This window comes from Tachyglossus aculeatus, chromosome 4, assembly GCF_015852505.1.
Source record: "Tachyglossus aculeatus isolate mTacAcu1 chromosome 4, mTacAcu1.pri, whole genome shotgun sequence".
NCBI classification, from domain to species: Eukaryota; Metazoa; Chordata; class Mammalia; order Monotremata; family Tachyglossidae; genus Tachyglossus; species Tachyglossus aculeatus.
The window spans coordinates 127,185,951-127,210,433 of NC_052069.1; the positions used below are offsets into that span (position 1 = coordinate 127,185,951).

Genomic DNA, 24,483 nt, shown 5'->3' on the forward strand with positions numbered 1-24,483 from the left:
GCATATAGCCTGGCACAAAGTACACACTTAACAAATACCATGCCTGTGACAATTGGGTCACGGTAGATGGCGGCCAGGGCACTGAGTGAGAGGGGCCAGCCTAAGTGCAAGAATCTCTGAGCTAGGCTCCTCAATCAATCAATCCATCAATTAGTAGTGCTTATTGTGTGCAGAGCACTGTACTCAAATACCAGCTTCCTGGAGGGAGACCCTACACTAGCTCTCTTACAAGAGTAAGACTGGTGAGAATTGGACTGAAGAGGGGCTCCTATGGAGCTAAAGACCTCAGGCCTTATTTTGAGACTCATGAAAAGAGAGAATGAGCAAAGAGCCATGGACTGCAAGGGGCAGAGGAATCTGGTAATAATAGTAATTGTTGTGTTTGTTAAGCACTTATTATGTACCTGGTACTGTACTTAGCACTGAGGTAGATACAAGACAATCGGATTGGACACAATCCCTGTCCCACATGGGGCTCACAGTTTTCATCCCTATTTTCCAGAAGAGGAAACTGAAGTGAAGTGATTTGCCCAAGGTCACACAGCAAACAGGAGGCAGAGATAGGATAAGAACCCAGATCCTCTGACTCTTAGGCCCATGCTCTAACCATGAGGTCATGCTGTTTCCTTTCTCAGGCCCAGAGGATCAGCTGACTGAGCCCTACAGCCAGGGTGACCCCTGATGACACTAGATAATCTAGACACTCCCTAGAAACACAGACGTTAAGTGATAGTACATGCATTTTGCAGGTTATAATGACGCAGTGACATTACGAGCTCATGATGAGCAGGGAACATGTCTGCTAATTCCAATATATTGTACTTTCCCTCTGCACACAATAAGTCCTCAATAAATACTATTAATTGATGGATTACCTATAGACTATCCCTACTGACTATAGACTATCCCTCCAGAATGTAAGGTCAGTGTGGACAGGGAACGTGTCTAACAACTCTGTCATAGCGGTCTCTCCCAGGTGGACACAATAAGTAATTAAATAATTGCCTGTCTACTTGTCTTGTTTTGTTGTCTGTCTCCTCCTTTTAGACTGTGAACTTGTTGTTGGGTAAGGATTGTCACTATCTGTTGCCAAACTGTACTTACCAAGCACTTAGTACAGTGCTCTGCAAACAGTAAGCTCTCAATAAATACGACTGAATGGATGAAAGAAATACAATTGACTAAATGACTGACTTGTTAAGTGCTTACTATGTGCCAGACGTATTAAGTGCTGTGTATATACTATACTTTATACACTCTACTATATATACATATATCTCTACATATATATAAATCTATCTATATATAGATAAATGTAGTACAGCACCATACCACTTCTGTCCATATCTGTAATTTAATTTATGTATAGCAATGCCTGTCTCCCCGCCTAGACTGTAAACTCAATCTGGGCAGGAAATGTGTCTGTTATACTGTTATATTGGACCCCACCATAACAATGATAATGGAAGAACCATTAGCAAGGTTACGGATTATGGCAGAAGTCAGGATGTTCCGGAGAAAATATATCCATAGAGTCACTATGAATCAGAAAGGACTCGACACCATTTGATAATAATAATAACTCCCCAAGTGCTTAGTACAGTGCTATGCATATAGTAAGCCCTCAATAAATATGATTGACTGACTGACTTGTTAAGTGCTTACTATGTACTGGGCATTCATTCATTCAATCATATTTATTGAGTGCTTACTGTGTGCAGAGCACTGTAATAAGCGCTTAGGAAGGACAAGTTGGCAACATAGCACTATATTAAGCACTATATTAAGCGCTGGGATAGATACAAGCCAATCAGATTGGATACAGTCCATGTCCCACATAGTTGACGTGAACAGAGATGATCTGGGCTCAGAAACAAAATGAAAGACAGTGTCTGGGCTATCTTGATTATCCTGCATCTACCCGGCTCTTAGCACAGTGCTGGCTCAGAGCAAGTGCTCAATAAATACCATGCTTATCGTAGTTAGGGAGCAAACTGTATATTCATTCAATAAAATACATACGGCTTGGATTTAAGCTGCTCCCGCCAATCTGTATGTGGGAATCTAGAATCGTGGAATGAGAGAATTGAGGCCATTTAGGCCAAATCCCTGCCTTCAATTGGTAAGGTGCCTTAAAAATGGAGAACTCCTCCTACATGTAGATAATCTCAAAGTTCTGACGAATGTGTGTTTTAAGAAGCCCTGTGGCAGCTTCTACCAGTAGTGAGAGAATTCTGACTGCTGGAATCAATCAATCAGTCAATCAATCAGAGTAAGAAATTCTCAGGGCAGGGTTTCCTGAAACTCCAAGAAGCAGCCTTTCAAGGCAGAGGTCTTCAGGATGATTCATTTCAAGAGAAGCAACATGGGCCTAGAAGTCAGAAGCCCAGGGTTCTAATCCCGGCTCTGTCATTGGCCTGCTTTGTGTCCCATAACTGCTCTGCACCTTAATTTTCTCATTTGTAGAATGAGGATTAAATACCTGTTTTCTCTTAGACTGTGAACCCCATGTGGAACAGGGACTGTGTCCAACCTGGTTATCTTGGATTTGCCCCAGCGCTTAGTTCCATGCTTGTCACATTGTAACCACTTAACATCATATTGTAATTATTATTCTTTTCAATCCCTGAGAGAAAGGGGAAGTTGGTACAAAGCTCAAGCCAATGAACTGAGTTTCTGAAACATTTTTTAAATGTAAATTTTAGTAGTGTTTTAATGGTACTTTTAATGGCATTGTTAAGTGGCATTTTAATGGTATTTGTTATTTGTTGATGCACAGTACGCACTTTAAAAATACCATTTAAAAAATGAAGAAGAAAACCATATCGTGGTGTCAGAGGATTGTAAGGAGTGTGGGAGGGAAGGAGAAAGGGAGAGAGGAAAGAAAGGAGAGAGAAATAGGGATAAAAGGTGGGAGTGAGGGAGGAAGGGAAATAGAGAAGGAGAAAAGGGGGAGAGAGAAAGAGAGGTAGGGATTAAGAGAGGGAGGGAGGAAAGAAGGGAGAGAAGTAGGGTTAAAGGGAGGGAGGGAGGAAGGAAGAGATATAGAGGGGGAAAGTGGGGGGAGAGGGGGAGGGAGGAAGGGAGGGAGAGAGAAAGAGAGAGAGAGACAGAGAAAGAGACAGAGACAGAGAGAGAGACAGAGAGAGACACAGAGAGAGACAGAGAGAAAAGCCCATCCTAGAGGGTGGTCTTTTGGGGAATTGACAAGCCTGGCCTCATTTTCGTCTGAGTACACAGTACATCACAAATGCTGTCGAAGGTCAGGCTGAGAGTGAGGTAATGCTTTTATGAAAAGATGAAGTCAATGCTACTTGTATTTCTTTTGCCCAAGACGTTTTTTCCTCATCTGCATTAAAAAAAAAACTCCAACCCCCTCCAGCCTTTCCACTCCACCCTGTCTTTGTGAATAACCTTCTAAAGCCCAAACACGTTTCCCTTTCGGCTAATGCATTCCAGCAACCTTTTAAGACCCTCACAGAGGCAACGAACATGAGAGAGAGAGAGAGAGAGAGAGAGAGAGAGAGAGAGAGAGAGAGAGAGAGAGAGGGTGTGGGTGTGTAGTTTGAGGTTTGGAGAATGTGGAAAATGACCTTGGATTAGAGTAGAGGGGAAGAAGGGGAGGAGGGAAGGAGAGGAGGAAGAGCCGGGAAGGGTCTCATATTTGAAACAAATCTGATTTCTAACCGACATCACCACACTGGTTAAGCATTTTCACAGACAGCCTCAACCGTTATGACGAAACTGAAAAGAGAGGGGTGTTTTCCAACGGTCACACAGTTTTCCAACTGGCTAAAAGCGCCGTTGTGTTCAGGAAGGATCAAGACAGGCTGTAACAGACTGGCCGAGCTATACAAAAGCCGTCTTATTTAAGAAATGTTTGGGTTGGCACCCGTCTGGAAACCTACCTGAACATAGTCCACGCTTCTCCCCAGTGCTTTGAATGCCGTGTACATGACTTCTCTCTTTCCCCCCCACTTCTGCATTATGCACACGCTTTTGTTGGACAGGACCAGCTGAGTGACGTGTTGCGAAGACTCTTTGTGTGACTCCTCTGTCTCTCCGGGACCCTTCTCATGGAAGTTGTTCCTCCAAATGTAATTGGCCGACTTGTCCCTGCCCATGACTTCGCTAAAGATGTCCAGCATGTAGAGGTCGTCTTCTGAGTTCCCGTCGATGACCATGATCACCTTAATCCCAGGGTACGTGAGCCTTTTCACAGAGAGCAAACATTTTCTCAGATAGTCAGGGTCCTCCTGGTAGGCGGCGATGCAGAGAGCGACCGTTTTGTTCAACTTAATGGGCGTCTCTAGCGATCTTTTCATCTTTCTGTGTTCTAAAAAGGCAAACAGGCTTTGGATGATGAGATGGGAGGCTAAGAAGGCCCCGTACAGGCCGAAGGAGAAGTAGTAATTATCAGTCTGGATGAACTGGTAGCCAACAATATACGCGGCTGTGATTCCGAGCAGGAGGGACACCCCAAAAAGTGTGGTTCCGATGATTCTCAGGATGCATAGAAACCTTTCACAATGCATCTGCAAAGAAGCAGAGTCAGAATTGAGTTGAGCCACTCCCTCACTGAGATCTGCTAGACTGGAAGCTTGTTACAGGCAAGGAATGTGTCTGCTGACTAAAATAACAATAATGATGGCACTTGTTAATGCCCTTACTATGTGTCAAGCCCTGGTTTAAGCGCTGGGGTAGATACAGGCTGATCAGTCCCAGTCCCACATAGCGTTCATGGTCTTAATCCCCGTTGTCCCAACGAGGTCACTGAGGCCCAGAAAATTGAAGCAACTCACCCAAGGTCACACAGCAGACAAGTAGAGCAACTGGATTAGAACCTAAGTCCTTCTAACTCCCAGGCCTGTGCTCTATCCACTAGGCCATGTTGCACTGTATAGTGTTTGGTACAGTGCAGTGCACACAGTAAGTGTTCAGTAAATGCCTTTGGTTGATTGATTGACCCCTCGTGGGGGATGCCTTCTGAAGTTCAGAAGGCAAGTTCCAAGAGTGAACTCATCTTCCCTCCCAAACCCTGCCCTCTTCCTGACTTTCCCATCACTGTTGACGGCACTACCATCCTTCCCGTCTCACAAGCCCTCAACCTTGGTGTCATCCTCGACTCCGCTCTCTCATTCACCCCTCACATCCAATCCATCACCAAAACCTGCCTGTCTCACCTCCGCAACATTGCCAAGATCCACCCTTTCCTCTCCATCCAAACCGCTACCCTGCTCGTTCAATCTCTCATCCTACCCCGACTGGATTACTGCATCAGCCTCCTCTCCAATCTCCCATCCTCCTGTCTCTCCCCACTTCAATCCATACTTCACGCCACTGCCCAGATCGTCTTTGTGCAGAAACGCTCTGGGCATGTTACTCCCCTCCTCAAAAATCTCCAGTGGCTACCAATCAACCTACGCATCAGGCAGAAACTCCTCACCCTCGGCTTCAAGGCTCTCCATCACCTCGCCCCCTCCTACCTCACCTCCCTTCTCTCCTTCTACAGCCCAGCCCGCACCCTCCACTCCTCTGCCGCTAATCTCCTCAACGTGCCTCGTCCTCGCCTGTCCCGCCATCAATCCCCGGCCCACGTCATCCCCCTGTCCTGGAATGCCCTCCCTCTGCATATCCGCCAAGCTAGCTCTCTTCCTCCCTTCAAAGCCCTACTGAGAGCTCACCTCCTCCAGGAGGCCTTCCCAGACTGAGCTCCCTCCTTCCTCTCCCCCTCCTCATCCCCCCCGCGTTACCTCCTTCCCCTCCCCACAGCACCTGCATATATGTATACATGTTTGTACATATTTATTACTCTATTTATGTATTTATTTTATTTGTACATATTTATTCTATTTATTTTATTTTGTTAATATGTTTTGTTTTGTTGTCTGTCTCCCACTTCTAGACTGTGAGCCTGCTGTTGGGTAGGGACCGTCTCTACATGTTGACAACTTGTACTTCCCAAGTGCTTAGTACAGTGCTCTGCACACAGAAAGCGCTCAAGAAATATGATTGAATGAATGAATGAAGAGGCATTTTTGAAAATAATAATGTGGTATTTGTTAAGTGCTTACTAAGAGCCAAGCACCATACTAAATGCATGGAGAGATACAAGACAATCAGAAAGGAAATGGTGGGCAGGGATCAGGTCTACCAACTCTGTTTTATTGTCCTCTCCCAAGCAGGTAGGACAGTGCTCTGCACACACAGTATGTGCTCAGTAAAGACCATCGATGGATTCACTGATTGAAATGGTCCCTGTCCCACATAATAATAATAATGACACCAATGGCATCTGTTAAGCGCTTACTATGTGCCAGGCACTGTACTAAACGGTGGGGTGGAGATAAGCAAATTGAGTTGGGCACAGTCCTTGTCCCATGTGGGGCTCACAGTCCCAATCATAATAATAATAGTAATAATAATGGCATTTGTTAAGTGTTACTTTGTGCCAAGCACTGTTCTAAGCGCTGGGGAAAATACAAGGTAACCAGGTTTTCACATGTGGGGCTCCCAGTCTTAATCCCCATTTTACAGATAAAGGAATTGAGGCACAGAGAACCTAAATGACTTGCCCAGAGTCACACAGCTGATAAGTGGTGGAACCAGGATTAGAACCCACGACCTCTGACTCCCAAGTCTGTGATCCTTCCACTAAACCATGCTGCTTCTCTTCTCGTGTAAGAGGGAGAATAAACATTGAAACTCCATTTTATAGATCAGGAAACCAAGGCACAGAGAAGTTAGGCACCTGGCCTGGGGTCAGGCACCCCCTGGTCCACCTGAACCCTCGAGTGGCCACTGGCGACGGGGATCGTTCCCCAACAAACGATGGTGGATCTAGGCCTCATTCCTTAGGGGGAGCCAGGCGGTGTTGTCCTCCTCCTTCTCGCTCCTCTACTTCCTTCCCCCACCATCCCCTCTCCCTCCCCATTGCCTATTGAGCCCCCCCCAAAGTCCACCCCCCAGGGGTCCTCCCAGTGGCCCCAGCAGGCGAAGTAGTGGGGCAGGCAGGGCCTGGAGCTGAGCGCCCACTCTGGGAGTTAACTTGCAACTCAGGCATGTCACAATGGCCCATTAGCTGGGGAGGTGGGACCACCTTCTCCTCCTCCTCCTTCTCTTCCTTCTTCTTCTCCTCATCCTAACAAACCCCTGCCTCCCAGAGGCTCTGGAAAAGGATCTCATGATGGGGGAGGGCAGGGAAATGGTTGCGGCTATTTGGGGTGTTAATTTGAATTTCCCAACCAGAATTCTTATGCCCCACAAATGCTGAAGACCTACGCCACTGAATTGGGTTTCTAAGGGAATGCATCTCTTATATTGTTCTATTGTCCTCTCCCAAGCGCTTAGTACAGTGCTCAGCTTTCAGTAAATGCTCAATAAATACGACTAACTGACTGACTCTGGTTCCCAGGGCCATGTCCCGGATCACGCCACCTTATTTTTGAAATGTAGATATCGTACACCAAGCTGGTTGATGTTGAATGGGCATACCAAGCCCGGTAAAACCAGCTCTTAGAAAGGCCACTGGAGCAGTGCTTGGCACATAGTAAGCACTTAACAAATACCATAATTATTATGGTATTATTATTATATTATATTATTTTATTATTATTATAATTGTAGTATTTGTTAAGTGCTTTCTATGTGCCAGAATGATCCAGAGTAATCATGTTGGATGCAGTCCATGTCCTACAGAGGGCTCACAGTCTTCATCTGCATTTGACAGATGAGGGAACTGAGGCCCAGATTTATGAAGTGACTTGTCCAAGGTCACGCAGCAGGCACGTGGCGGAACTGGGATTGGAATTCAGGTCCTACTGACTACCAGGACTGGGTTCTATCCACTAGGTCAGGCTGGTTCCAAGCACTGTACTGAGTGTTGGAGCAGATACTGGGTCATCATGTCCCACATGGGACTCACAGTTTAAGTAGGAAGAAGAGAGATTAAATCCCCAATTTGCAGATGAGGGAATTGAGGCCCAGAGAAGTTGAGTGACTTGTACAAAGTCACACGGCAGGCAAGTGGCAGGGCCAGGATTAGAATCCATACTGCTTAGGGTAGTTGCATCTCCCTGAAGAACTTCCACATTGGTAATCTCATTTTTCCTCCCCCAAATCCCATTGAGCTCAGGGAGGCAAATATTCCCCCCTATATTTTACAGAGGAGGAAGGTGGGTCTCCGACAGGTTAAGTGATGTTAGAAAAGCAGTGTGGCCTGTTGGATAGAGACCAGGCCTGGGAGTCAAAGGACCTGGGTTCTAATCCCAGCTCTTCTACTTGTCTGCTGGGTGACCTTGGGCAAGCCAATTCACTTCTCTGGGCCTCAGTTTCCTCATCTGTCAAATGGGGATTAAGAGTGTGAGCCTCATGTTGGACATGGACTGTCCAACCTGATTAGCTTCTATCTTCCCTAGTGCTCAGTACAGTGTCTGACGCATAGTAAACGCTTTACAAATACCTTAAAAAAATAAATAAATAAACCAGAAAACACAGTCACCAAACCCTTTGCCCTGCTCCTGAGGCATGGCTTGAGAAGAAGCCGTGACATCCTGTTTGGGTCCTGGATGGACTGGGAATATGTCTCCCAATTCTGCTCTATTGCACTCTCCCAAATGCTTCGTACTGTGCTCTGCACATAGTAAGTGGTCAATAAATACCACTGATTGACTGATTGAGCAAAAGAATGTGTTTACCAACTGAGTTATATTGCACTCTCCCAAGTCCAGTGCTCTGCACACAGTAAGCGTTCAAAAAATACCACTCAATGATTGACTGTAGGCTGTCCTTCTGGACTGAAGGCTCGTTGTTGTCAGGTAACATGTCTACCAACTCTTTTGTACTGTACTCTTCCAAGTACTTAATAAATACCACTGGTGGACTGCTTGATCATTAGCATCAAGATTTTTACAAATTTGAGTCCTTAGGAGACAGTTCCACCTAGTCAAAACAGGCTGGGACACAGGCCTAGAGGGGGTCATTCATTCCTTCATTCAATCGGTTAAATTGAGCACTTAATGTGTGCAGAGTACTGTATTAAGCACTTAGAAGAGTACGTTATAACAATCAACAGACACATCCCCTACCCACAACATCAGCAGGAAGGCTTTGCCCACGTCCAGCCCTGCCACCCTGCAGATGGAGGCAGCCCCTGGAGCTGCCTGGCAGCTGGGCAGCATCAGGTCTCAGATGGACACTGGATGGCAATTTCATTCTGTCCAAAGGTCTTTGTGCAATCCACATTTCCCAATCCTCCTTTTCAGAGGCCTATTGCCCTAAAGAAGCTGAAACAAAACCCACCCTGTGGCATGCTCTCTTAAAAAGATGGCTGCCCCTGGGAGTTGATTCCTCCTGCTCTCTCCCCCCACCCCCACCTGCTCTTCCACCCCTTCCAGCCAAGCCCCTGCCCTTGGTAGCCCCCCTGTTCAACCTCCTCACTTTGCCCGTATCTTGCCTATCTTCCCCCAGCCACCGCCCCCCCCCCCCCCAACCCACATTCTGCCTCTGGCCTGGAACACCCCTCCTCCTCATATCAGACAGACAATTAGTCACCCCACCTTCGAAGCCTTATTGAAGACAAATCTCCTCCAGGAGGCCTTTCCAGACTAAGCACCCCCTTTCTTCTTCTCCCAATCCCTTCTGTGTCACCTGGATTTGCTCCCTTTGTTCTTCCTCCCACACCAGCCCCACAGCACTTATGTACATATCTCTCATTTATTTATTTGTATTGATGTCTGTCTCCCCAACTCTAGACTGTAAGCTCATTGTGGGCAGGGTATGTGTCCATTTATTGTTGAATTATACTCTCCCAAGTGCTCAGTTCAGTGCTCTGTACTAAGTGCACACAGTAAGTGCTCAATAAATACAATTGAATGAATGAAAGAACAGAAGAAGCAGGGCCTAATGGAAAGAGCACAGGTCTGGGAGTCAGAAGGACTTGGGTTCTCATCCCAGCTCTGCCACTTGTCTGCTGTATGACCTTGGGCAAATCACTTCACATCTCTGGATCTGTTACCTCAACTGTAAAATGAAGATTCAGACTGTGGGCCCCTGTGTCTATGAGGAGTAGTATTGTTTAGTGGATGGAGCACAGGTCTCAGATTCAGAAGGTCCTAGGTTCTAATACTGGCTCCTCCACTTGTCTGCTGTCTGGCCTTGGGCAAATCATTTCACTTCTCTGAGCTTCAGTTAACTCATTTGGAAAATGGGGATAGAAACGGTGAGCCCCAAATGGGCAGGAACTGTGTCCAGAAGCAGTGTGGCTTAGTGGAAAGAGAATGGGTTTAGGAGTCAAAGGATGTGGGTTCTAATCTTAGTTCCTCCATGTATCTGCTGTGTGACCTTGGGCAAGCCACTTAACTTCTCTGTGCTTCAGTTACCTCATCTGTAAAATGGGAATTAGAATGGAGATTAAGACTGTGAGTCCCACGTGGGACAACCTGATTACCTTGTATCTGTCCCAGCACTTAGAACAGTGTTTGGCACATAGTAAACGCTTAACAAAGCGGTGAGGGGGGTGGGAAGGGGGAGGAGGGGGAGAGGAAGGAGAGCACTGTACTAAGCACTTGAGAGAGTTCAATATAACAAGAGACAGGTACATTCCCTGTGCCCAACAAGCACACATTCTAGAAGGGAAGACAAACATTAACATAAATAAACTACAGGGAAGTGCACAAGTGCTGTGGGGCTGGGAGGGGGGAAGAATAAAGGGAGCAAGCCAGAGTGAGGCAGAAGGGAGAAAGAGAAGAAAAGAGAAGAGGAAAGGAGGGCTTAGTCAGGGAAGGCCTTTTGGAGGAAGTGGGGTTTCAATATGGCTTTGAAGTGGGGGCAAGTCATTATCTGTCAAACATGAGGCTGCGGTGGCGGTCGGGGGAGGCAGCGGGAGCCTCGTGTCCAGCGGGCGGGACCTGACCTGTGTACCCGAGGTGGCCGATACCTTGGGGGCGGTGGCCAAGCAGGGCTTCGACTTCCTCTGTATGCCTGTTTTCCACCCTTGCTTCAAGAGGGAGTTCACCCAGGAGCCTGCTAAGATCCACCCTGGACCCCAGACCCGATCCGATCTGCTGCTCTCCGGACAGGATTGGAACACGTTGATCATGGGGAAGCTCTCGCCCTGGATCCGCCCCGACTCCAAGGTGGAGAAGATCCACAGGAACTCGGAGGCGGCCATGCTCCAGGAGCTGAATTTAGGGGCATATCTGGGGCTCCTGGCTTTCCTGCTACCTCTCAACCAGGAGGACAACCTGTGATGTCCTCAACCCTGTGATGCCATTGCCTATTTATATCATTGCTACTGTTTTATCGCTTCTGCATCTCAATTGTTAACCTCCCGCCGTACTGTCACTGCCCTGCTGACCTCACCACGAACTTTCAATTCCCTTGCTCCCAAGTGCCATTCCCATTCCTCACCTTCCCCTTCCCCCTCCCACCCAGCTTTTTCCCTCCCTCTCCCCCACCAAGACCACTCCCCCTTACCCCCTACCAAGGATCCCTCTGTACCAGCGCCAGTCCTCCACTCCTCCCTCCCAGCCCCCTCCCTCCCCTTCTTCCCGCCCCCACCCCATCCCAGTTCTCCTTTCCCATCACCACCCCTCTTCCCACTCTCCCCGCCTAGGCCCCCCCCAACTCATCCCAATCCAAACCCTCCCGACCCCTCGCACCCTTCCCCCTCCCTTCCCTCCCTCGACAGCTACTGCCAAGTGTGGCCTCTGGAACCCCCGCTCCGTTTTAAGTAAGATCCCTTTCATCCTGGACCTATTCCTGTCCAGCTGTCTACTCCTCCTCGCCCTAACTGAAACATGGTTGTCTCCAGATGACACGGTCTCTTCTGCTGCTCTCTCCAGTGGAGGCCTCTTCTACTCCCACTCCCCCAGACTCACCGGAAAAGGAGGAGGTGTCGGTTTCCTTCTCGCCCACCAATATCGCTTTCGTACTATCCCTCCTCCCCCTTTCCTTTCCTTCCCTTCCTTCGAAGCCCACATTATTCGCCTCTACCACCCCCTCCAGATTCTTGTAGCCGTCATCTACCGCTGCCCCGGCCCCACCTCCAACTTCTTTAACGATTTTGACCCCTTCCTCACCTTTCTTCTCTCCTTTTCCATGCCCACTCTGATCCTCGGAGACTTCAACATCCACATGGAGATCCCTGATGAATCCTCTGCCACCCGCCTTCTATCTCTCCTTGACGCTGCAAACCTCTTGCTCCACTCCATCTCACCCACTCACCAACTAGGTCACACCCTCGACCTCATCATCTCCTACCGCTGCACTGTGTCCACCCTCACCAACTCTGAAATCCCTCTCTCTGATCATAATCTTCTCACCTGCCTCCTCACTCACACTCCTTTCCCCTGTAAATACATATTACTCCCTCACAGAGATCTCCGCTCTCCTGACCCCATCCATCTTTCTGAGCGCCTCACACCCCACCTCGCCTCCCTCTCCTCTCTACCCAGTCTTGATGATCAGATTACTGCTCTCAACTCTACCCTTTCTACTCAGCTAGACTCACTCGCTCCCCTTTCCCTTCGCCGCTCTCGTACCACTAACCCACAGCCCTGGATCACTGCCACTGTCCACCTCCTTCGCTATTATGCTCAAGCTGCCGAACACTGCTGGCGAGAGTCTAAACACCATGCCAACCTCGTTCACTTCAAGTTTATCCTTTCCTGCCTTAATTCAGCCCTCTCCTCTGCCAGACAAAACTATTTCTCCTCCCTTATTGACACGCACGCCCATCAGCCCCGTCAGCTCTTCCATACATTCAACTCCCTTCACAGGCCCCCGGTGCCTCCCCCTCCTTCTTCCCTCACCCCCAACGATCTGGCCTCCTACTTCGTTAATAAAATTAAATCCATCAGGTCCGACCTCCCCAAAGTCACTCCCCACCCTTCTCCAACCCCCCGGCTCTCAACACTCTCTGCTACTCTCCCATCCTTCCCAGCAATATCCTCAGAGGAGCTCTCCTCCCTCCTCTCAAGTGCTACTCCGGCCACCTGTGCTTCTGACCCCATTCCCTCTCATCTCATGAAATCTCTCGCTCTGTCCCTTCTCCCCTCAACTTCCATCTTCAACCGCTCACTCTCACTGGTTCCTTCCCCTCTGCCTTCAAACATGCCCATGTCTCTCCCATCCTAAAAAAACCCTCTCTTGACCCCACATCACCTTCTAGTTATCACCCCATCTCCCTTCTACCATTCCTTTCCAAACTCCTTGAACGAATTTTCTACACGCGCTGCCTCAAATTCCTCAACACCAACTCTCTCCTCGACCACCTCCAGTCTGGTTTCCGTCCCCTACATTCCACGGAAACTGCCCTCTCAAAAGTCACCAATGACCTCCTGCTTGCCAAATCCAACGGCTCATACTCTATCCTAACCCTCCTCGACCTCTCAGCTGCCTTCGACACTGTGGACCACTCCCTTCTCCTCAACACGCTATCCGACCTTGGCTTCACAGACTCCGTCCTCTCCTGGTTCTCCTCTTATCTCTCCAGTCATTCATTCTCAGTCTCTTTTGCAGGCTCCTCCTCCCCCTCCCATCCCCTTACTGTGGGGGCTCCCCAAGGTTCAGTGCTTGGTCCCCTTCTGTTCTCGATCTACACTCACTCCCTTGGTGACCTCATTCGCTCCCATGGCTTCAACTTTCATCTCTACGCTGACGACACCCAGATCTACATCTCTGCCCCTGCTCTCTCCCCCTCCCTCCAGGCTCGCATCTCCTCCTGCCTTCAGGACATCTCCATCTGGATGTCTGCCCGCCACCTAAAACTCAACATGTCCAAGACTGAACTCCTTGTCTTCCCTCCCAAACCCTGCCCTCTCCCTGACTTTCCCATCACTGTTGACGGCACTACCATCCTTCCCGTCTCACAAGCCCGCAACCTTGGTGTCATCCTCGACTCTGCTCTCTCATTCACCCCTCACATCCAAGCCGTTACCAAAACCTGCCGGTCTCAGCTCCACAACATTGCCAAGATCCACCCTTTCCTCTCCATCCAAACCGCTACCCTGCTCGTTCAAGCTCTCATCCTATCCCGTCTGGACTACTGCATCAGCCTTCTCTCTGATCTCCCATCCTCGTGTCTCTCCCCACTTCAATCCATACTTCATGCCGCTGCCAGATTGTCTTTGTCCAGAAACGCTCTGGGCATGTTACTCCCCTCCTCAAAAATCTCCAGTGGCTACCAATCAATCTGCGCATCAGGCAGAAACTCCTCACCCTCAGCTTCAAGACTCTCCATCACCTCGCCCCTTCCTACCTCACCTCCCTTCTCTCCTTCTACAGTCCAGCCCGCACCCTCCGCTCCTCTGCCGCTAATCTCCTCACTGTGCCTCGTTCTCGCCTGTCCCGCCGTCAACCCCCGGCCCACGTCATCCCCCTGGCCTGGAATGCCCTCCCTCTGCCCATCTGCCAAGCTAGCTCTCTTCCTCCCTTCAAGGCCCTACTGAGAGCTCACCTCCTCCAGGAGGCCTTCCCAGACTGAGCCCCTTCCTTCCTCTCCCCCTCGTCCCCCTCTCCATCCCCCCATCTTACCTCCTTCCCTTCCTCACAGCACCTGTATATATGTATATATGTTTGTACATATTTATTACTCTATTTATTTATTTATTTATTTTACTTGTACATATCTATTCTATTATTTTATTTTGTTAATATGTTTGGTTTTGTTCTCTGTCTTCCCCTTCTAGACTGTGAGCACACTGTTGGGTAGGGACTGTCTCTATATGTTGCCAACTTGTACTTCCCAAGCGCTTTGTACAGTGCTCTGCACACAGTAAGCGCTCAATAAATACGATTGATTGATTGATTGATTGGTTAACAACACAACCTGGCCAGAGTCCTGACCAATCACATCCACACTGGCCACCACTCTTCCATGGTAGGCCACTGGGGCTCTCCACTTTCTTCCGGGCCCAGGGGGCATCACTCATGGGGCAGCCAGGTGGTCCCAAACCCAAGGCCACCCCCGTGGCTCAGTGGAAAGAGCCTAGTCTTTGAAGTCAGAGGTTATGGTTTCAAATCCCAGCTCCATCACTTGTCAGCTGTGTGACTTTGAGCAAGTGACTTCACTTCTCTGGGCCTCAGTTACCTCATCTTTAAAATGGGGACGAAGACTGTGAGCCCCTCGCGGGACAACCTGATCACCTTGTAACCTCCCCAGTGCTTAGAACAGTGCTTTGCACATAGTAAGCACTTAATAAATGCCATCATCATCATCATCAAGAGGAAGGAGGGTGTTACAGGCCAGAGGCAGGACATGGATGAGAGGTCAGCGGCAAGATAGACAAAATTGAGATACAATGAGGTTAGCATTAAAGGAGTGAAGTGTGTGGGCTGAGTTAAAGTAGGAGACTAGCAAGGTAAGGTAGAAGGGGACAGGGTGAGCCGATGATGATGACTTTCTGTTTGCTGCAGAGGGGGAGGGGCATCCACTAGAGTTTCTAGAGGAGTGGGGAAACATGACCTGAACGTTTTTGTAGAAAAGCGACCCAGGTAGCAGAGTGAAGTAGCAGAGGAGGCTTGATGCACTAATCATGGCTGTATAGGATAAGTGATTGGATTAACATGGCAGTTTGGATGGAGAGGGAAGAGCAGATTATAGGCAGATTTTAGTGATGTTGTGATGGTTGAACAGGCAGGATTTAATTAAATATGAAGGTTGAACAAGAGAGAGGAGTCAAGGACAAGGCCACGCCTATGGACTTGTGAGACAGGAAGGATGGGGGTGCCTCTAATAATGGGATGGGAAAGTATCGGGGAGGACAGGGTTTGGGTGGGAAGATGAGTCCTCTCTCTTGTTCACTCCACACATCCAATTCATCACGAAAACCTGGCGGTCTCACCTCTACAACATTGCCAAGATCTGCCCTTTCCTCTCCATCCAAACCACTACCTTACTGGTTCAATTTCTCATCCTACCCCAACTGGATTACTGCATCAGCCTTCTCTCTGATATTCCATCCTCCTGCCTCTCCCCACTTCACTCTATACTTCACTCTGCTGCCCGAATTATCTTTGCGCAGAAATGCTCTGGGCATGTTACTCCCCTCTTCAAAAATCTCCAGGGGCTGCCTGTCAAAATACGAATCAAGCAAAAACTCCTCACTCTTGGCTTCAAGGCTCTCCATCACCTCGCCCCCTCCTACCTCACCTCCCTTCTCTCCTTCTACAGCCCAACCCGCCCCTCTGCTCTTCTGCTGCTAACCTCCTCACTGTACCTCATTCTCACCTGTCCCACCATCAACCCTTGGCCCACGTCCTTCCCCTGGCCTGGAATGCCCTCCTTCCACACATCCATCAAGCTAGCTCTCTTCCTCCCTTCAAAGTCCTACTGAGAGCTCACCTCCTCCAGGAGGCCTTCCCAGACTGAGCCCCCTTTTTCCTCTCCTCCTCCCCATCCCCCCTGCCCTACCTCCTTCCCCTCCCCACAGCACTTGTATATATATTTGTACGGATTTATTACTCTATTTATTCTACTTGTACATATTTACTATTCTATTTATTTTGTTAATGATGTGCATATAGCTTTAATTCCATTTGTTCTGACGATTTTGACACCTGTCTGCATGTTTTGTTTTGTTGTCTATCGCCCCCTTCTAGACTGTCAGCCCGTTGTCGGCTAGGGACCATCTCTATATGTTGCTGTCCTGTACTTCCCAAATGCTTAGTATAGTGCTGTGCACACAGTAAGCGCTCAATAAATACAATTGAGTGAATGAATGGATGAGTTCTGTTTCAGACATTTTGAGTTTGATGTGATCTCCTCCTACCTTCAGGGCATCTCCATCTGGATGTCTGCCTGCCATCGAAAACTCAATACGTCCAAGACTGAGCTCCTTATCTCCCCTCCCAAACCCTGCCCTCTCCCTGACTTTCCCATCACTGTTGACGGCACTACCATCCTTCCCATCTCACAGGTCCACAACCTTGGTGTCATCCTCGACTCCGCTCTCTCGTTCACCCCTCAGATCCAATCCATCACCAAAACCTGCTGCTCTCACCTCCGCAACATCGCCAAGCTCCGCCCTTTCCTCTCCATCCAAACCGCTACCTTGCTGGTTCAATCTCTCCTCCTCTCCCAACCAGATTACTGCATCAGCCTTCTCTCTGATCTCCCATCCTCCTGTCTCTCCCCACTTCAGTCTATACTTCAGGCTGCTGCCCGGATCATCTTTGGCAGAAACGCTGTGGGCATGTTACTCCCCTCCTCAAAAATCTCCAGTGGTTACCAGTCAACCTATGCATCAGGAAAAAACTCCTCACTCTGGGCTTCAAGGCTCTCCATCCCCTCACCCTCTCCTACCTCACCTCCCTTCTCTCCTTCTCCAACCCAGCCCACACCCTCCTTTCCTCTGCCGCTAACCTCCTCACTGTACTTCGTTCTCACCTGTCCCGCCATTGACCCGTGGCCCACGTCCTCCCCCTGGCCTGGAATGCCCTCCCACCGCACATCTGCCAAGATAGCTCTCTTCCTCCTTTCAAAGCCCTACTGAGAGCTCACCTCCTCCAGGAGGCCTTCCCAGACTGAGCCCCTTTTTTCCCCCTCCTCCTCCCCATCCCCCCCCACCCTACCTCCTTCCCCTCCCCACAGCACTTGTAGATATGTTTGTACAGATTTATTACTGTTTTACTTGTACATATTTACTATTCTATTTATTCCATTAATGATGTGCATCTAGCTTTATTTCCATTTATTCTGATGACTTGACACCTGTCCACATGTTTTGTTTTGTTGTCTGTCTCCCCCTCCTAGACTGTGAGCCCGTTGTTGGGTAGGGACCATCTCTATATGTTGCCAACTTGTACTTCCCAAGCGCTTAGTACAGTGCTCTGCACACAGTAAGCGCTCAATAAATATGATTGAATGAATGAATGTGAGAACATATAAGTAGAGATATCTTGAAGGCAGGTGGAATTGTGAGGCTGCACAGTTGGAGAGAGATCAGGGCTGGAAATGTAAATGTGGGTGTCATCTACAAGAGGTGGTACTTAAAGCCATGTGAGTGAATGAGTTCTCCAAGGGAGTGGGTGTAGATGGAGAATACAAGGGGACCCAGAACTGAACCCTGATAGATTCCTACAGTTACGGGGTGGGAGGCAGAGGAGGAATCTGCAAAACAGACTAATAATCAGTGGCCAGAAAGATAAGATGAGAACCAGGAGAAGACAGTGTCACTGAAACTGAGGTTGGATAATGTCTGCAGAAGGGTGTGGTTGACAGTGTTGAAAGCAGTTGAGGGGTTGAGAAGGATGAAGATGGACTAGAGGCCATTGGATTTGGCAAGATTATTGGTGGCCTTTGATAGGGAGATTTCATGGAATGAAGGGAATTGAAGCCAGATTGGAAGGGATCAAGGAGAGAATTGGAGGAGAGGAACTTGAGACAGCAGATGTAGATGACTCACTCAAAGAGTTTGGAGAGAAATGGTATGAGGAAGATGGGGCAATAATTAGAGGGAGCTGTGGAGTCAAGGGAGGAGTCTTTTTAGGTTATTTTATTTTAGGTTATTTTTTTTAAAGCAGTGGGGAAGAAGCCACTGGAGAGCAAACAGTTGAAGATGGCAGTTAGGGAGGGAAGAAAAGAGAAGGCAAGTGTTTTGGTAAGGTGCGAAGGAATGAGATGGGTTGCACAGGTGGAAGAGGTGGATTTTGAGAGAAGGCAGGAGAACTTCTCTAGAGATACTACTGGGAAAGATGGGAGAGTTGAAAAGGGGTCAGGAGAGGAGAGGGACTGGGGAGGGGCAGGGGGGATTTTAGGGAGATCACACCTGAAACTGTTAATTTTCTCAATAAAGTAGGTGGCCAGGTCATTACGGGGAAGGGATCGGGAAGGTGGTGGGAACATGGGACCTGAGGAGGGAGTTAAAAGTCTGGAGCAGCTGGCAAGGGTGATGGGCATGGGTGTCACTAAGGAGGGAGAAATAATTCTGCCAGGCAGAGGGGAGGGCAGAGTTAAGGCTCGCAAGGATAAACTTGAAGTGGGTGGTCAGCCTGATGTCTAGATTTCTACCAGCAGCGCTCTGCCGCTTGTGCACAAGAGCGAAAGAGGTGGACTATGGAGGTGATCCAGGGCTATGGGTTAGTGGTACGAGAATGATGGAGGGATAGAGGAGCGAGTGAGTTTATTCCAGCAGTGAGGGTGCTGTTGAGTTTCAATTTGGTCTTAAGGGAAGGTGGTTTGGGTATGGAGGCTACATGAGGCATGATGAATAAGTGTTTAAGAGTAAGCATATGATAGTAAATGCTTACAAATATCATTTTTTTAAAAAAGAGCTGCTCTTTTCTGGATTGCAGTGGGCCACACGGGTTTCTCTGTAGCTATTCCTTCCCAACTTTCAGCTGAGCGGCAGAATTTTTGAGGTTTCGGTTTCCACATCCTTCACACATTTTCCCCGTCCTCATTGCTTTCCATTTCCCAATCTCAGCCCTCTGTACAACAGCTGTTTGGATCCCTCTTCCTGCCATTCAGTCTCCTCACATGTCTCCGCCAGCACAGCTTCAGTCCAGGGGATTGACTTGGTTTCCGGATTTTGTTGTCTGGGTGGCCGTCCAAAACCGGAAACCATCAAGGCATCAGATGTGGCCTCTGTAGAGCCACTGAAAAGGTTCATTCATTCATTCAATCGTATTTATTAAGTGCTTACTGTGTGCAAAGCACTGCACTATGTACTTGGGTGAGTACAAGATAACATTAGACAGACACAAGTGGCATGTGCAGAGCAATGTACTGAGCACACTTGAGAACATATAACAACAAGCCCAATCCTCTTTATCCTCATCACAAACCCCCTAATCCTATTCTGCCCCATCCTCAAAATGAAAGGTTGGCACCAGTGTACCCTCCTCACCTTCAAAGCCTTATTGCAGGCACATCTCCTCTGAGAGTTATTCCCCAATTCAGCCCTCATTTCCTCTTTTCCCACTGCCTTGGATTTGCACTCTTTATTCACCCCTCGCTCAGTCCCAAAGCACTTATGTACATATCCACAATTTATTTACATTAATGTCTGTTTCCCCCTCTAGATTGTAAGCTCCTTGTGGGCAGGGACTTTGCCTATTATATTGTTATATTGTACTCTCCCAAGCGCTTAGTACAGTGGTCTACTCACAGGAAATGCTCAATAAATGTTACTGATGGATGGTGCTCTCACTTCCCCAACACTCCCAGAACTGCTTGTAGTCCAAAATAGTGATTGCATTGGAGGGAGAAATTTGGGGGGGAGAAGTGTTGTGGGGATAGTGGCAGTGATAACTCAAGATGCTATCCATCTCCATGACAGCCTGTCCATTACCACTGCCTGCCCATCCCGGCTGAAGTCACTCTAATGTCTAAACAAGAAACTCTTCCTGCTGTCTCCATAGTGATTTAGCCTTAGTAGAAATCTGAATAACCCACTCTACGAGAAGAACATGAAGGGTCAATCAGTCAATAGTATTTAGAGTGCTTACTGTGTGCAAAGCACTGTACTAGTCCCTTGGGAAAGTCCAATACATCAAAATTGGTAGACACATTCCCAGCCCACCATGAGCTTACAGTCTAGAGGATCACCTCTCATTTTGTTCTTCCATACTTTGTGCGAGGTAGGTCAGATGTTATTATCCCCATTTTACAGATGAGGAACTTGAGGCCCAGTTAGTCCTCTCAATCAATCAATTATATTTATTGAGTGCTTACTGTGTGCTTTCACTCCACTGTCAATCACTCTTGCTCTCTCACCAAGCAACATGGAGTAGTGGATAGAACACAGGCCTGGGAGTCAGAAGGTCATGGATTCTAATTCTGGCTCCACCACTTGTCTGTTGTGTGACCTTGGGCAAGTCACTTCACTTCTCTGTGCCTCAGTTCCCTCATCTGTAAAATGGGGATCGAGATTGTGAGCCCACATGTGACAGGGACTGCTTCCAACCTGATTTATCTGTGCCGAGCACACAGTAAATGCTTAATAAATATTATAATTATGATTATTACTATTTCACCATCTTTTGCTCTCTTAGCCTCTTGAGCTCAGTCCACTGTCTCACTCGTTCACTCTGCTGTCTCATGCTCTCACACTCTGTCTCTCTCTCAGGCCCCAAAATACTCAGAGTGATGCAGACTCTCCAGGTGCTCACATGCACCCACGTTTGCAGGGCCCACTTCTGCTGATTCCCCTGCCACTCCTCATCCACATTCTACCCCCTAGAGGTCTGCATATATGTATGGCACAAAAGGCAGAAGAACTGGGCACTGTCATTCCTCCTTCTGTTAGGACTATTGTCTTGTGGAAAGGAGAGAATTGGCTGGATCCACACTCGGTGGAAGTAGCGGCAAGAATGTCCCAAGAGCATGGTCGTGATGTAACAATCTCTCCAAGATGATATCCGGACAACAAACAGTGCCAGGGAGGGGGTCATGGTCATGGTGTTCAGAGAATTTGGAGCAATAAAGTTTAAGGGCTAGCCCACTATGATGCCTTCTGGGCTTAAAAAAAAAATTATGTAGGAAGAGGTTGATGAAAACTCCTTGGAGGGAGGACTGAAATTACCACTGCATTGTATTCTCCCAAGTATTGAGTACACTGTTCTGCACATGGCAATTGCTCAGTAAATATCACTGGTGGATTGGCGACTTTAAAATCTCCAGATCCCTTCTACCAACATGGTCACTTGGCTTAAGAAAAACAGGTATCTTCATGAAAAACTATTTTTTTGAGACATGGTGATATTTGCTTGTGGGTTAGATTTATAAATCACTTTTCTTCAAACTTCAGTAGCTTTTACCTTCTCAGATGTAGGGACCAAACTTTAATTTTATCCACAATTCTGTTACATAAGGGACTATTTTTCTGTTTACACCCAAGTGCTTTCTTGCTTAAACTGGTACATCTTCAACACCAGGTAACTAGCATCTTCATAAGAATGACTTTGCAATTTGAATTAGTAGCCCTGCTTAACTTTCTTCAGTTTGTCAAAGCAACAGCTAGTAGTTGAGGAAATAATACACTAGATATCCTGGGACTTACTGGTGAAAATCTTCTTGAAAAGGTAACCATCCTGTTTTAATGTCCTGTGGAATATCTTCCCAACATAGTTAAAGTTTAGGAGAAAAGCCATGGAAATCTCAATAGCTTTAATGAGCATTTACCTCTTTAATGACTGTAGCATCTAGCATTGAGTCCCCTTAAATTAGCAATTTTGTAGACCAAAATACATAGTAAAAGACTGCAGTCCTTAGAAGCATTAAAAAAAAGGAATGTGAGTCAAACTGGGCTCTTATTAAAGGATAATGGGCAGACTTAGAAGTCTATTCATTGAAACCAAATTCTTTATTAAAATCTATTGTTATAATAACCATTTCAAAAGTACCATGCGTTTTTCAAATTTACACTGACACCTGACTTATTCTGCATAGATGCGTCCACTTGGCATTATCTGCTCTATGATTCATCCCTTTTCGGCTAATGACACTGGTAGACAAGAGACTATTCATGATTGCTAGTTTTTCAGCACAGTGCTGTGCACATAGTAAGTGCTCAATAAATGCCATTATTATTATTATTATTTTCTGTGTCCTTCACGGACTTCACTGGGGCACTTTTCAACTCCACACCTCTATGATCCTCTGTTTAATGTGTAAATATCAAATTGGTGATTTGCAAGAATTCTGTGATCAGTTTCCACACATAACCTATCAACACCATATAATAATGACCTACTGAGGATCAAAGGTTGCAAGTGTCCTTCGTACTGAGTAACACCTTCCGTGTGCAGTAAAAGCCAATCCCTTCATGATATGCTTCTCTAGGCACCTGAAAACTGATGTACAGTTTGAAAATGACCACAGACAACAATTTTACCAAGTTGAACCAGCTTCATCACCTAACCCTCGAAAAACCTCATTCGCTCCAAGGTCAGTTTTCCAGATCCCGGCTGACCCAGAGCCAGTAGAATGTTAGAGTTCCAGGGAAACCCCCCCTCCTCCCCCGCCTTCCGGCCAATCAGGGCGCTGCCCTTTATTACGTCACTCCGCCCCTTCAACTGTGATGTCAAGGCATTCCCTGCTCTTTGCCACGTGGGTTTAGCGGGAGTCCTGGGCCGGGCGTTCTAGGGGGCAGGGGCTCCAACCTTGGGGGAGGGGGTTTAAAGTGTCAGCCCTGAGACCCTCAGCCCTCCCTCCCCCGAGGGCAGGCGCGATGGTCCTGGCTTCCCCTTGCCCCTTTCCCCTCTACCACCCCAAGGATTTACTTCCAGGCCCACCCCCACCCCTGGGCCGCCCCCTCCCCTAGGCCCAATTGAGGGGGGCGGGGGGAAATTCCGAGCCAGCTGCCGGATCCCCGCCCTGCCCCCAAACCAAGGCCCCTTAACCGTACTGCCTCCCGCAGCTAGGAATCGAATTGCTGGGGAGTGGGACGAGTAATTGCGGATGTGTCCTTGGAGGGGTACCCTGCTAGGTTGGCGGGGGGGGTCCCTGGGGGCTTCCATGGGGTGCTGAGCCGTGGGCATGCAGGCAGGTGATTGTGTGCATGCTCCTGGACATATAAGCGGGATGCATTTCTGCCACTCCCCCCCTCCCCTTTGACTGAACGCCCCTTGTGGGCAGGGATTGTCTCTCTTTATTAGCTGTAGTGTATTTTCCGAGCGCTTAGTACCGTGCTCTGCCCACAGTAAGAGCTCAATAAGTACGATTGAATGAGTGACTGTGTTCAGCTTCTTCCCCGCCCGCCCCCCCCCCCCGGCTCGCTCTCCCTTCTGCGTCGTCTAACGCACTTTGGGTACTTGACATTCGCCCCAACCCCATAACACTTGGGTAGGGATCTTGAAATCATGTATTCTCAATTCATTTATAATAATGTCTTTCTCCCCCTTTAGACGGTAAGCTCATCTTCCAACTCTATTATACTGTAGTACAATCGCGGTGGTATTTGTTTAGCGCTCACTATGTGCCAGGCACTGTTGTAAGCGCTGGGGGAGATACAAGGTAATCAGTTTGGACACAGTCACTGACCCACATAGGACTCAGTCGTAATCCCCATTTTACAGTTGGGGTAACAAGAGGCACAGAGAAGTTAAATGACTTGCCGAAGGTCCCATTTTCGTACTGTACTCTCCCAAGCGCTTAAACTAGGGCTCTGCCCAAAGGAAGCGCTCAATACATGATTGCTAAATGATTTATTTCATTTCCCCAGAGACTCCAAGATGTGTACAGGCGTGCTGGGTCTGCCTGTACGTGAGTTGTGCATACGCTCGGAAGAAAGGATAATCAATCAGTGGTATTTATTGAGCGCTTACTCGGTGCAGAACACTATGCTAAGCACTTGGGGAATTACACTCCAGCAGTACTAGCGGACCCGTCCCCTGCCCATAAAGAGCTGGCGGTCTAAGGGCGGAGGAATAGACATTAATACTGCGGAGGAGATCTTAGGTAAAGGGGACACAAGGTGGGTTGGGGGTGAACGCCCACTCGACCTACTTGGACTGTAACATACAGAACGTCTTCGTCTC

General features: G+C 48.1%; 1 protein-coding gene across 3 annotated transcripts in view; it reads right to left on the reverse strand.

The window, feature by feature from the left end:
- Positions 1 to 24,483, reverse strand: part of HAS2 (hyaluronan synthase 2) — a 90,643-nt gene that overhangs the window by 14,301 nt on the left and 51,859 nt on the right. For all 3 annotated transcript variants that reach the window (XM_038745471.1, XM_038745473.1, XM_038745472.1), the window contains exon 3: positions 3,909 to 4,535. In XM_038745471.1, the coding sequence (XP_038601399.1) occupies positions 3,909 to 4,535 (627 nt within the window). The remainder of the gene's footprint in view (positions 1 to 3,908; positions 4,536 to 24,483) is intronic.